The sequence below is a fragment of the Lycium barbarum genome, chromosome 9 (assembly GCF_019175385.1).
Source record: "Lycium barbarum isolate Lr01 chromosome 9, ASM1917538v2, whole genome shotgun sequence".
Classification (NCBI taxonomy): domain Eukaryota; kingdom Viridiplantae; phylum Streptophyta; class Magnoliopsida; order Solanales; family Solanaceae; genus Lycium; species Lycium barbarum.
Window position 1 is genome coordinate 101,878,346 of NC_083345.1, and position 14,182 is coordinate 101,892,527.

Below are 14,182 nucleotides of genomic sequence, written 5' to 3' on the forward strand. Positions count from 1 at the left end.
TCTCATCTCTACATTGCAACATTTTCTTCCATATGTATGTTCCTCTCATCCAGTGGACAGTGATTGCATGATCTTTTTTTAGATACTTATTACTCATGTAAATCCTCCACAATGATTGTTTGGTTCTAAAATTCCACCATAACTTTGAAAAGAGTGCCTTGGAAACATCTTGTAAGCTTCTAAAACCCAACCCCAAACCCAACCCCCCTTCCTCTTGAGGATGACACAAAGTAGTCCAGGAAACCCAATGCTTGCTAGAATTCCCAACTGAATTACTCCAAAAACATTTAGCAAACATTCTATGGATTTGTTCCAATACCCCTGAGGGAGGATCACAAGCTGATAGCAAATGAATAAGCATACTCTGTAGTACATGCTTTATAAGTGTAACCCTTCCTCCAATCGATAACAATTTTCCTGTCCAAGATTTAAGACTATTAAAGATCTTATCAGTAATTTCCTTGTAACGTGCTATCATTCTTCTTCCATAATATATTGGTACTCCCAAGTAGGTGAAAGGAAACTCCTTTCTAGGAATTTTGTTATTGTTATATACCAAGCTTTCCACCTCCTGCGTAACATTATGATGGAGAAATGTTGCACTTTTTCCTTTATTGATCTTCTGCCCACTCACTTTCTCATATGCTGCTAAAGTTTCCATTACCACTTGTAGAGATTGTTCCTCAGCATAAGTAAAGATGATGGTGTCATCTGCATATGCCAGGTGATTTATATAGGGGCTCCACTTAGGCATTCCAAATCCCGAAAACCTTGAGTTATAGTGCAACGCATTCAGCGCCCTAGATAAACATTCCGAAGCAAGTATGAATAAAGTAGGAGATAGAGGGTCTCCCTGCTTAACACCCCTTGTTGATTTGAAGAAGCCACAAGGCTGACCATTAATAAGAACCGAATACCAATTGTTGGAGATGATTCTATAGACCATGTCTATTAGAAATTCTCCAAAACCCATTTTCCTCAGCACTTTAGTTAAGAACAGCCATGATACTTTATCATATGTTTTTTTCATATCCAACTTGATAACAACATTAGCAGGCCTACCTCTTAACCTAATATCATGTACAATCTTTTGGACAAGCAAGATATTTTCTACAATACTTTTTCCCTTCACAAATCCTGCCTGCTGGGGGGAAATTAAGCTAGGCAATATATGAACTAGCCTCTCATGAATGATTCTAGAGAATATTTTACTTGTAAAATTACTAAGACTGATAGGTCTCAGATCTCAGAAAGAACCAATCTCCTTCTTTTTAGGAATAAGCACCAGATTTGTACATGTGATGTATCTAGGAAGTTCATGGCCACAAAAGAAAGATCTCACCATCTGCACCACATCCTTTGCAATTATGCTCCAGCAAGATTGGAAGAATTTTCTCGTGTATCCATTAGGGCCACCTGCACTATTTGAATTTAGCCCAAACACTGCTTTCTTCACTTCCTCCCCCTCTGGTAGTTCATTAATTTGTGCATTCTGCTCAGCTGTTATGAGGCGGGGTATGTGATCCAATAACTCAAAATTTGTAGGTATCTGCTTCTCAGAAAATTGATCAGAATAGAATTTAATAGCTTCTTGAGTTATCTCCTCTTCCTGCTCCAGCCACACTCCATTTTGATCTTGAATTTTCTTGATTTGTAACCTCTTCCTTTTCCCATTCACAAGCACATGAAAGAATTTTGTATTTCTGTCTCCTTCTTTAAACCATTGTAACCCTGCCTTCTGTTTCCAGAACTTTTCCTCCACTGTATAAACCCTGATAAGATCTGCTTGTACTTTCTGCAACCTCTCTCTATTCGCCTTTGTAGGATGCTGTTCAAATTCTGCCTCATGGACTTTAATCACTTCTTCCAATGTGGCCACCTGTTTAAAGATATCTCCAAATGTTTCTTTGCCCCATTTAGTCAATGCTCTACTCACCTTTTTCATTTTGTTGTGGATGTTGAAAAAAGGATCAGCTCCATAATGCCCCTCCTAATTTTCCCTGACAGTGGCCAAAAAACTGTCTTCCTCGATCCAGAAGTTAAGAAACCTGAATGGTTTCTTAATAATTCTAATGTCAGTTCTGTGGGATAGCTTTAATAGAGAATGGTCAGACCCTTGTTTGATTAAATGCTCCACTTCAAAATTGGGGAATGAATTATGAAAGGCCTGATTTCCAAGACATCTATCCAATCTTTTAAAAATACATGCTTCATCAGATCTTCCATTCCACCAAGTATAAGTGCTTACTGAAAATCCAAGATCTTCTAACTGGCAGATGCTCAAGCAATGTGCAAAGTCTTCTACTTCTGGATAATTAACAGGCAACTCACCAAATTTCTCTGTAGCATCTAGGATGACATTAAAATCTCCCCCAACCATCATGGTGTCACCATGTTTGTTGATAGATCATATAAGTCATCCCACAAATTGATCCTATTAGCCCTTTCAGTACTTGCATAAACCAGTGTAATATTGACCACTTGGCCAGATTCCAAGTTGGTCAGTGTAATGGATAATAATTGTGTAGTATCTTTTGTAACCTCCGCCTGAAAATCCTCATGTACAAAGACCCATATTTTTCCATTAATGCTGTGCCATGCAGTTCCCATTCCCAACCATAATTTATACATGTCAATATGTCGTGAATGTTGAAAAGGTTCCATTAGTGCAATATAGTTGAATTAATTTTGTCTATGCATCAAAACCACTCTCTCAAAGGCCTGTTGAGTGTTTACGGACCTAATATTCCAAATAAGTGTGCTATTCATTGAGAGTTTCCTTGGGCATAAGCTTTCCTTGTTAGCACACCACCTATTGCCTTAGGTGGTACATTTTTTCCTCTATTTTGTGTTGCTTGTCTCTTTGCTTTTGCTGTTTGTCTAGGAGAGACATTTCCCATATCTTGTTTTTCCAGTGTGACTGATTCACTGCTTTTTTCAACTTCATCATCATCCCCTATGTCATCCACTTTGCTTGGTTCTGCTGATTGTTCCTCAGGTGCATTGGTGGATATTGAGTCTGCAACCTATCTTTCATTATCCTTAATTTTACCTTCCTGTTAATGATTACTGCCTGTTGCCCTATCTTTTTTTCTCCTTTGTTAGTACTTTGAATCTTTTCAATATGTTGTTCTCCTGTTTGAGTTCCTGCTAATGTGCCACCTTCCATCTTATAACTCTCATCTGTTATGCCTATCCCATCAGGAGGTTTCTCATGAATAACATTGAGTTGCTACACTTTCCTATTCTTTGTTATCTCCTCTTGTTGAGTTGAAGATTGTCACGACCCAACCCCGTGGGCCATGACTGGTGCCCGAGCTGGACACCCGTACCCACTTGTTTATCAAATCGTCGTAGCCATATCTTATTCTTACCCAACATATAATGATTTATACCGATATTACTCTGAAGCGGTCACATATATCGTACATATCAAACCGAAGCATATACATAAGCATATATATATATATATACAAGCCGTTGAGGCTGTCATAGCAGATAGGATCACTTAAACGCAACCACAGACATAACCGAGCAATAGCGACCCACGACCCACATATATGTCTACAGGCCTCTAACAGACATAGCAGAATCATATGACGGGACAGGGCCCCGCCGTACCCCTGAATATACACATACATGTACATAACGGAAGAGTATATACCAAAAGATGGGCTCCAGAACAAGGGAGCACTCCAGAGCAGTAGAACAGATAACCTAAGCAGTCGGGTCTCTCACATGAATGTCTGTACCTGCGGGCATGAAACGCAGGCCCCCGAAGAAGAGGGGGTCAGTACGGAATATGTACTGAGTATGTAAGGCATGAGATACAACTGAAAAGATCATAATCGAAACAGAGGTTATAGAAGTCAAGTATCAAAATCAAGAAACCACTGTATCTGTGCAGTATGGAACAGAATCAAACATTTTCATATTACATATCGTACCCGGCCCACCCTGGGACTCGGTGAGTGAAAATCATATCATTATGTCATCATGAAAACATGTATACATATATCGTACCCGGCCCGTCATGGGACTCGGTGAATGAAATTATGCGTGCGGACATCATATATCATATACATATCGTACCCGTCCCATTAAGGGACTCGGTGATCAAACCATGTCATCCTACTTTCATACCATCATACATGCATATACATATACATATACATATACATATACATATACATAACGTACCCGACCCTCTAGTGAGGGGCTCGGTGAATGAAGTCATACCGTACCCGGCCCATTAAGGGACTCGGTAAATGAAATCATGTACACATATATCGTACCCAGCCCATCATGGGACTCGGTGCCATAATCATATCATTATATACATATACCATACCCGACCCTTTTACGAGGGACTCGGTGAACAATGCAGAGAATTGCGCACGATTACATATCCTGGCCCGGGCTCAGTGAAATCCAAACTGAGGCTTGCACGAACAGAATAATGCGAAACCATGTGCACACAAATCAAGACTCAATAGATACGTACACTTACTGACATCTGAAGGCTCAGAAACAAGTTTCAGGTCAATCCGACTTCGTATGAGAAAGTTACAAACGTTTGAAGTACAGAACATTCTATAAGCGTTTTAGAAGTCATTTTTGGATAATCGAAGTAATAGTCATATCAGGTATCTTTCGGACGTCGTATAGATCAAATCAAATATAACTTGGATTCATACGTACATATCAAAGCATATCAAGACATTAATTATATCACTTATCTATTAATACCAACTAAGGAACATATCAAATAGGTCATTGGATATCATGCCGACATCATATTCCATATATGTATACATACAACAGATTCATGCACGCATACTCGTAGAACATCGTACATGGTATTGCTGCGGAACGTGCAGCCCGATCCATGAACGTATTATATCATTGTTGCCGAGGAACGTTCGGCCCGATCCAAGATTTTATGCAAAAGTTAGAAACATTAATACTTACAAAATCATTTTAAGGACATGAATTCTTATACTTGGTTTATTATCCAATTATGCAACAATCCTAACCATACTACGTATACTCGTATCAAAGGCCAATAGAAATCGTAAACGACTTGGAAACTTATCAAATAAAGCATCGGAATCATGAGTACGTATCAAAACCATATGAAACGGCTTATGGAGATCAAAGATATTAGCCACCCTAATGGCTCTAAGAACAAGAATTTCTTTGAAATCATGCATATACCTCATTTATTCATTTCATAGAGATCATGCCAAAAGAAAGAAAGGTAAGCCTTACATACCTTGCCCGCTTTCTACGCAAATCCGAATTCAAGTCTTTGGCTCCACAAGATCTACAACAGCATTAATGCGCACCAAACATTAGGTATAAACACTTAAGAATTCAATTCCAACCAACACCTTTTTCTACAGAAATTTCGGCAACATTTCCCCTGTAAATGCTACCATCCCCGAGAATTCAACTCGGCTATATCATCAACAACAAATCCGAGAATTTAACTCGGCCAAAATATCAACAACAATACCAACGATTATTCCAATAATACCAACAATCAATTTAAGACATATTCTAACATTAGTAACCTTCTTCTCTACATAATTCGTCAACACTCAATTCGACTACATACATTTTCAAGTCAATTCCAATGCTCACATATTCATCACTAATTCAAGATCAACCAAATACAATTCAAAAACATTTCATACAATTCTGCCAATATTCTACAATCCCACTATCGCCATATTCCACTTGAAATCTCCACAAATGCGACAAGGTCACAACATCACATTTTCTTCTTCCAATTTCATCAACAACAACAACAATTCATATTTTAACAATTCCATTTCCATAATTACGTAAAACTATAATAAGATCACATAATTTCCTACAACAACTTAACAACCAATTTTCATGCCAACTTGAACTATTATTCTTCCGTTTACATCACAAGGCCACAACAACACAATTAACATAATAAATAAAATTTGTTCCTCCTTCTCCATCACCAACACTACACGGCCACACACACACACATACCCTCAACACACAAATTTCATACTTTTCACTCATTTCCACATACTACAACATATATATATCTTCCATAACATAAAAAGGATAGAATTTTACCTTTTCTTAAAATTTTCCACTTGCCACAAAAGGTATTTTCTTGCCTAAAAAATTATACCACGTTGAAGAGGGTCTTGAGATTAGTAGGAATTCAAAAAGAGATGAATTTTTGGACCAAGGATTTAGGCTCAAGATTTTTTTTTTCTTCTTTTCTTTTTTTTTTCCTTGGGGCCGAACCCCTTTTTTTTCTTGCTCTTAATCTCTCTCTTTTTTCTCTTGAATGTTCTAGTGTTAAATGACAATCACATGGCCCTTTTATCTATTTATCTCATGAATTTAATTTAACACATGGGCTTGGGCCCTTTTTGCCTTGACCATGGCCGGCCACCCTATGATCTTTGGGCCTCTTTTTCTATTTTTTTTAGCCCAATTATTTGTGGCTAATTTTTGTAATCCCCAAAGCTAATTTTCAAAATTCCCAATTTTGCCCTCGGCCTTCCTCCATATTTTCGCATCAACATTTTTCATGAACAACATATATATTAAATAAAATCAAAATATGGCCTTATCTCTTACAAGTCACAATTATTTCAAATTTTCCGAATGTGCAAGATTACGGGATATAACATCCTCCCCCCTTTAGAACATTCGTCCTCGAATGTTCAACTGACCTTAGGGGGTCTCGTAATACTTCAGGGAGGTTTCTCTCTTTCCTTCAAAAATTTCCAAACGTTGCAGCTGCTATCCCCTTGTTCGTACTCGCTTTCTTTCTATTCCCGAACATCGTTGTACTAAGACTTTCCGGCTTTAACTAGTGGTGGAATCAGTATTAGTCTACTTGCAACATCTGTACCATATTTTTCGCTTTGCCTTTTAGATTCCGTTCAGTCAATGTCTTTCACATATCGCAACACTGACTGCTGGGCCCACTTGTCGATCGATACAGTCATAAATGGGATGTCATATGCATACACGTACATTTACTACCATTTCGCTTACAAAACATTCTCCAAACGCTTATTCAAACTTACTCTTATTCCAGAGCTGTGTCGCTCTGTCTCTCTTTTCACCGGCCTATTCTGCCTTAATCTACCCGACCTATTTAGGGTTTCTAACCATTCGGTACATTCTAATTTCCTTTAGGTTACCCCAGATTTCCCATCTGTCCTTTATATCTACATTTATGTAATTTTGGTGTACTTCCCAGGGGGTCACCCATCCCAAAATTGCTCTAGCCCTAGCACGCTTAACCTCGAAACTTTAATGCATTCCAATGCGCTAATGCTAGTATAATTGCATCCACTACCCCGTACGACCTTTATCACGTAATTTAAGACAAGTCGGGGGTCTTGACAGTTTTCGAGAAGTTCTCGTAGCGGGTCCCACTCCGATCTAGAGAGGATCTTTTGTTTTTCTGATTATGAAATTACCAAATTAGCCTTTTTAAATTCCCAACATTCACTTTTACTTGTATGGATAGCTGCCTCCAACGGTTCTATCAATTCCGGGTCTTCATTCCAGTTCTTATGACAATCAGGGGGGGGGGGGGGGGGGGGGGGGGGGGGGGGGGGGGAGGAATACATAATAAAATAAAGTTTGAATCTATCAATGCATATACATTTCAGTAGAAAATTAACAATATACCTGCAATCACGTCTGGTGACGCCTCCTGGTCCTGTCGGCTGGCCAAAGCATATAAGCGGTTCGAAGGACCGCTAGAATCGGGAGCTCCGCCTCGACCTCTACCGCGACCTGCCGGTGTCGGCCGCATAGCTACAGAAGGGGAAGATGAGCCAGCAACTGATCCGGTGGGCTGAACTGAACCACCTGGACCACCCCTAAACGAACACTCCCTCATAACATGGCCCGGACGGCCACAAGCAAAGCAAGCATTTGTACCAAAACGACATTCCCCAAAATGGGGCCTACCACAGTGAGAACACCGAGGCAAAGGTGGCCTCGTCTGACCGGAACCTCTGTCCACCCGTGAACCCGAGGCCCTGGAACTCTGGTCTACTCATGTGTGCCCAGTACTATCGAATCGCCTGCCCGTGGACTGTGAAGGCATACTACGGGCTGGCTGAGAAAAATATCCACTGTGCTGCTGCTGAGGCTGACCACCTCGAGACTCCCCAAAATATCCAGCTGATCTAGCCCTCTTGGGCTGCCTCCTATCGCGATCCCTACCAGACTGATCCTCTCTGTGTCGGTCCTCCATCCCTTGCGCATAAGCCTGTAACCGGGCAATGTCCATACCAGTCTGCGATGCCACCGCCATATAGCTATCAATCAAATAGTCATCCAACCCTATCACATATCGGTGGATCCAGTCAGTCATATCGGCTACAATGGTAGGTGCATATCTGGCCAGGGAGTCAAACTCTAGACTGTACTCCCGAACACTCCGGCCCCTCTGTCTCAACTGTAAAAATCTATCCACCCTTGCTCGCCGCATCTCGGGAGGCAGAAAATGGTCGAGAAAGGCGGCCGTAAACTCGTCCCACACAGCTGGAGGGGCATTCTCGCCTCTGGACAGCTCCCAGGACTTATACCAATTGACCGCTACATCCCGCAGTCTATATGAAGCCAGCTCGACAGACTCAGTCTCACAAGCTCTGACTAATCTCAGCGTACGCTGCATTTGTCGAATAAAGTCCTGGGGCTCCTCGTCGGGCTTTGACCCATAGAACTCCGGAGGATTACAGGTCAGAAAGTGGCGAACTCTTAAGCAGTCGCGTCTATCCACATAATCACCCCTGGTCCAGGCCTGTGAGCCATCGCTGCTACTAACCTCGTCAGTAACTGTACAACATCTCTCATTGCCCTATACTCTGCTCCTAGCTGAGGAGCTGGTGGCTCAGGCGCTGGAGCCTCTGGAGCTAATAGTGGAGCCGCTCCAGGCTCCTCTGGTGGGGGTGTAGCAGAACCCTCTGACTAGGGTGCAATATCGGGCATAATCTGAGCACGAGCCCGAGTAACTCTCTGTATCTAGCTGGTCTATCCTGCCACTGCTTTGCCCTTCTGCGCAACCATCACCTTCTTTGGAGGCATCACTGAAAGCATAAAAATCGGTCAGAAAGAAATCATCCTAATAGCACAGCTCCATCGCACGATCTAAGATTCAAGGAAAGGTAACACCATAAATGTCCTGTAGCCTCTTGTTTATAGATGTGGTGCACAACACACCGATAAACAAGTCTCTACTAGACACGACCTGTAGACATTCCGAGGACAAACCGCTCTGATACCACTTTTGTCACGACCCAACCCCGTGGGCCATGACTGGTGCCCGAGCTGGACACCCGTACCCACTTGTTTATCAAATCGTCGTAGCCATATCTTATTCCTACCCAACATATAATGATTTATACCGATATTGCTCTGAAGCGGTCACATATATCGTACATATCAAACCGAAGCATATACAAAAGCATATATATATATACAAGCCGTTGAGGCTTTCATAGCAGATAGGATCACTTAAACGCAACCACAGACATAACCGAGCAATAGCGACCCATGACCCACATATATGTCTACAGGCTTCTAACAGACATAGCAGAATCATATGACGGGACAGGGCCCCGCCGTACCCCTGAATATACACATACATGTACATAACGGAAGAGTATATACCAAAAGATGGGCTCCAGAACAAGGGAACACTCCAGAGCAGCAGAACAGATAACCTAAGTTGTCGGGTCTCTCACACGAACGTCTGTACCTGCGGGCATGAAACGCAGGCCCCCGAAGAAGAGGGGGTCAGTACGGAATATGTACTGAGTATGTAAGGCATGAGATACAACTGAAAAGATCATAACCGAAACAGAGGTTATAGAAGTCAAGTATCAAAATCAAGAAACCACTGTATCTGTGCAGTACGGAACAGAATCAAACATTTTCATATTACATATCGTACCCGGCCCGCCTTGGGACTCGGTGAGTGAAAATCATATCATTATGTCATCATGAAAACATGTATACATATATCGTATCCAGCCCGTCATGGGACTCGGTGAATGAAATTATGCGTACGGACATCATATATCATATACATATCGTACCCGGCCCATTAAGGGACTCGGTGATCAAACCATGTCATCCTGCTTTCATACCATCATACATGCATATACATATACATACCGTACCCGGCCCTCTAGTGAGGGGCTCGGTGAATTAAGTCATACCGTACCCGACCCATTAAGGGACTCGGTAAATGAAATCATGTACACATATATCGTACCCGTCCCATCATGGGACTCGGTGCCATAATCATATCATCATATACATATACCATACCCGGCCCTTTTACGAGGGACTCGGTGAACAATGCAGAGAATTGCGCACGATTACATATCCTGGCCCGGGCTCAGTGAAATCCAAACTGAGGCTTGTACGAACAGAAGAATGCGAAACCATATGCACACAAATCAAGACTCAATAGATACGTACACTTACTGACATCTGAAGGCTCAGAAACAAGTTTCAGGTCAATCCGACTTCGTATGAGAAAGTTACAACCGTTTGAAGTACAGAACGTTCTATAAGCGTTTTAGGAGCCATTTTTGGATAATCGAAGTAATAGTCATATCAGGTATCTTTCGGACGTCTTATAGATCAAATCAAATATAACTTGGATTCACACGTACATATCAAAGCATATCAAGACATTAATTATATCACTTATCTCTTAATACCAACTAAGGAACATATCAAATAGGTCTTTGGATATCATGCCGACATCATATTCCATATATGTATACATACAACAGATTCATGCACGCATACTCGTAGAACATCGTACATGGTATTGTTGCGGAACATGCAGCCCGATCCATAAACGTATTATATCATTGTTGCCGAGGAACGTTCGGCCCGATCCAAGATTTTATGCAAAAGTTAGAAACATTAATACTTACAAAATCATTTTAAGGACATGAATTCTTATACTTGGTTTATTATCCAATTATGCAACAATCCTAACCATACTACGTATACTCGTAGCAAAGGCCAATAGAAATCGTAAACGACTTGGAAACTTATCAAATAGAGCTTTGGAATCATGAGTACGTATCAAAACCATATGAAACGGCTTATGGAGATCAAAGATATTAGCCACCCTAATGGCTCTAAGAACAAGAATTTCTTTGAAATCATGCATATACCTCATTTATTCATTTCATAGAGATCATGCCAAAAGAAAGAAAGGTAAGTCTTACATACCTTGCCCGCTTTCTACGCAAATCCGAATTCAAGTCTTTGGCTCCACAAGATCTACAACAGCATTAATGTGCACCAAACATTAGGTATAAACACTTAAGAATTCAATTCTAACCAACACCTTTTTCTACAGAAATTTCGGCAGCATTTCCCCTGTAAATGCTACAATCCCCGAGAATTCAACTCGGCTATATCATCAACAACAAATCCGAGAATTTAACTCGGCCAGAATATCAACAACAATACCAACGATTATTCCAATAATACCAACAATCAATTTAAGACATATTCTAACATTAGTAACCTTCTTCTCTACATAATTCATCAACACTCAATTCGACTACATACATTTTCAAGTCAATTACAATGCTCACATATTCATCACTAATTCAAGATCAACCAAATACAATTCAAAAACATTTCATACAATTCTGCCAATATTCTACAATCCCACTATCGCCATATTCCACTTGAAATCTCCACAAATGCGACAAGGTCACAACATCACATTTTCTTCTTCCAATTTCATCATCAACAACAACAATTCATATTTTAGCAATTCCATTTTCATAATTACGTAAAACTATAATAAGATCACATAATTTCCTACAACAACTTAACAACCAATTTTCATGCCAACTTGAACTATTATTCTTCCGTTTACATCACAAGGCCACAACAACACAATTAACATAATAAATAAAATTTGTTCCTCCTTCTCCATCACCAACACTACACGGCCACACACACACACATACCCTCAACACACAAATTTCATACTTTTCACTCATTTTCACATACTACAACATATATATATCTTCCATAACATAAAAAGGATAGAATTTTACCTTTTCTTAAAATTTTCCACTTGCCACAAAAGGTATTTTCTTGCCTAAAAAATTATACCACGTTGAAGAGGGTCTTGAGATTAGTAGGAATTCAAAAAGAGATGAATTTTTGGACCAAGGATTTAGGCTCAAGAATTTTTTTTTCTTCTTTTCTTTTCTTTTTTTGTCCTTGGGGCCGAACCCCTTTTTTTTCTTGCTCTTAATCTCTCTTTTTTTTCTCTTGAATGTTCTAGTGTTAAATGACAATCACATGGCCCTTTTATCTATTTATCTCATGAATTTAATTTAACACATGGGCTTGGGCCCTTTTTGCCTTGACCATGGCCGGCCACCCTATGATCTTTGGGCCTCTTTTTTTTTTTTTTTTTTTTTTAGCCCAATTATTTGTGGCTAATTTTTGTAATCCCCGAAGCTAATTTCCAAAATTCTCAATTTTGCCCTTGGCCTTCCTCCATATTTCCGCATCAACATTTTTCATGAACAACATATATATTAAATAAAATCAAAATATGGCCTTATCTCTTACAAGTCACAATTATTTCAAATTTTCCGAATGTGCAAGATTACGGGATATAACAAAGATAAGTTGTCACTGTTTTGTACCTTAATTAGCTCCTTATCAGTGATTTTGTTCTCAACATTCATCTCCACATTATCTGCGTTTATATCTTGTGGCTGCATTTTATCATTGTCCTGTATTTCAAATGATTCCTGCACTGCTTCTGAAGATTCTTGAGTTCTGGCTTTGTTGTTTGTACTCTGAATATTGGTGCTCTCATTTTTGTCTGTGTCTTTTTCTTGTGCGTCCTTATTAAATTGGTTTTCCTTGTTTATAATCTCCTTGCTTCCCTTTTTCTCCTTGTTGTGTGGTGTTTTTTCACTGGTATCATGTGTTCATTTCTTGTCCAGTGACTGATTTGTGTTGTTTTTGTCTTGCAGCTTTCCAAATGATGTTTCAACCCATGGTTTTGCTGTTTCTTTCACTGCTTCTGAAGAACCAACCATTGTTTTGCTTGTTTCAAGCTCATGTTCCTTCTCAAAATTCACCAAAGCATCAAACTTATTTTTTGTGCCTTCATTTTTATCATTGTTGATTGTATGTTCATTCGTCTTATTTGCATCTCTTGCATCTTTATTCTCCTGAGCTGTAGCATTATGTTTGTTGGTCCCTTTTTTATTTTGAACCACATTCCATGCTTGATTTGTTGGTTTCCCATATTTGTGCACTTGTTTCTGCCTCTGATCTGTAGGCTGTTTATTTGCTTGATCTTTTTGTTTGTGTCTTTGATCCGCACTTTGATTGGTTGCTTGCCCCTCTTCTCCCGGTCTGCCTTTAAGATTTTCACGTATGTTTTGGTTATTCCTTTTGAGTTTATGTTTTTCGTTGTTGTCTTCTTCTCCTCCGTCCTTTTGTTCTTCCCTTTTTGGTCTGTGCTCAGGATGTAGTACCCAGCATCCTTGCATATCGTGTCCTTGCAGTTTACAATGAGTGCAGTATTTTGGCAAGTAATCATATTGTATAGTTTGCCACTTTGATCTGATTTCCCCAGTTTCCTCATCTAAACAGTTTATTTGTACTCTCTTTGGTAATTCTTTAAGAAGATCAACTTCCACTTTTACCCTAGCACAACTAGGTCTCGTTTGATTATTAGTGACCTTGTCAATCACTAATGGTTTCCTTACTGCATTGGCCAGGGAAAACATGGATTCCTTATCAAACAAATTAGTCGGTAATCCAGGGAAAGAAATCCATGCAACAGCTATCATAGTCTCCTCTTCCGGGATAAACCATGGATCCCATATTTGAAATCTTACTGGGAAAATTCTATTTCTGCATTTAATCTCCCAAGCACTTGATGCCAAGGCAGCATAATCTTCAAGTAAGGACAATCTAATCAGTATATGCCTATCCTCAAGGAGTCTAGTAACACACTCACCTTTGACCTCCAATTGAGTTGGAAGACATTTTCTCAGTTCATGAATATCTGGTCTGCCATACGAGAATTTTGCAATCAAAGCATATTGAAGTTTTTGTCTCACACATAGTATTTCAA

At 39.9% G+C, this 14,182-nt stretch overlaps 1 protein-coding gene across 1 annotated transcript; it reads right to left on the bottom strand.

Annotated features, from left to right (window-relative positions):
- Window positions 1-1,246: 1,246 nt before the first annotated feature.
- Window positions 1,247-1,945, bottom strand: LOC132612080 (uncharacterized). The gene has a single exon (XM_060326423.1). The coding sequence runs from the start codon at window positions 1,943-1,945 to the stop codon at window positions 1,247-1,249; it is 699 nt and encodes a 232-aa protein (XP_060182406.1).
- Window positions 1,946-14,182: the final 12,237 nt, after the last annotated feature.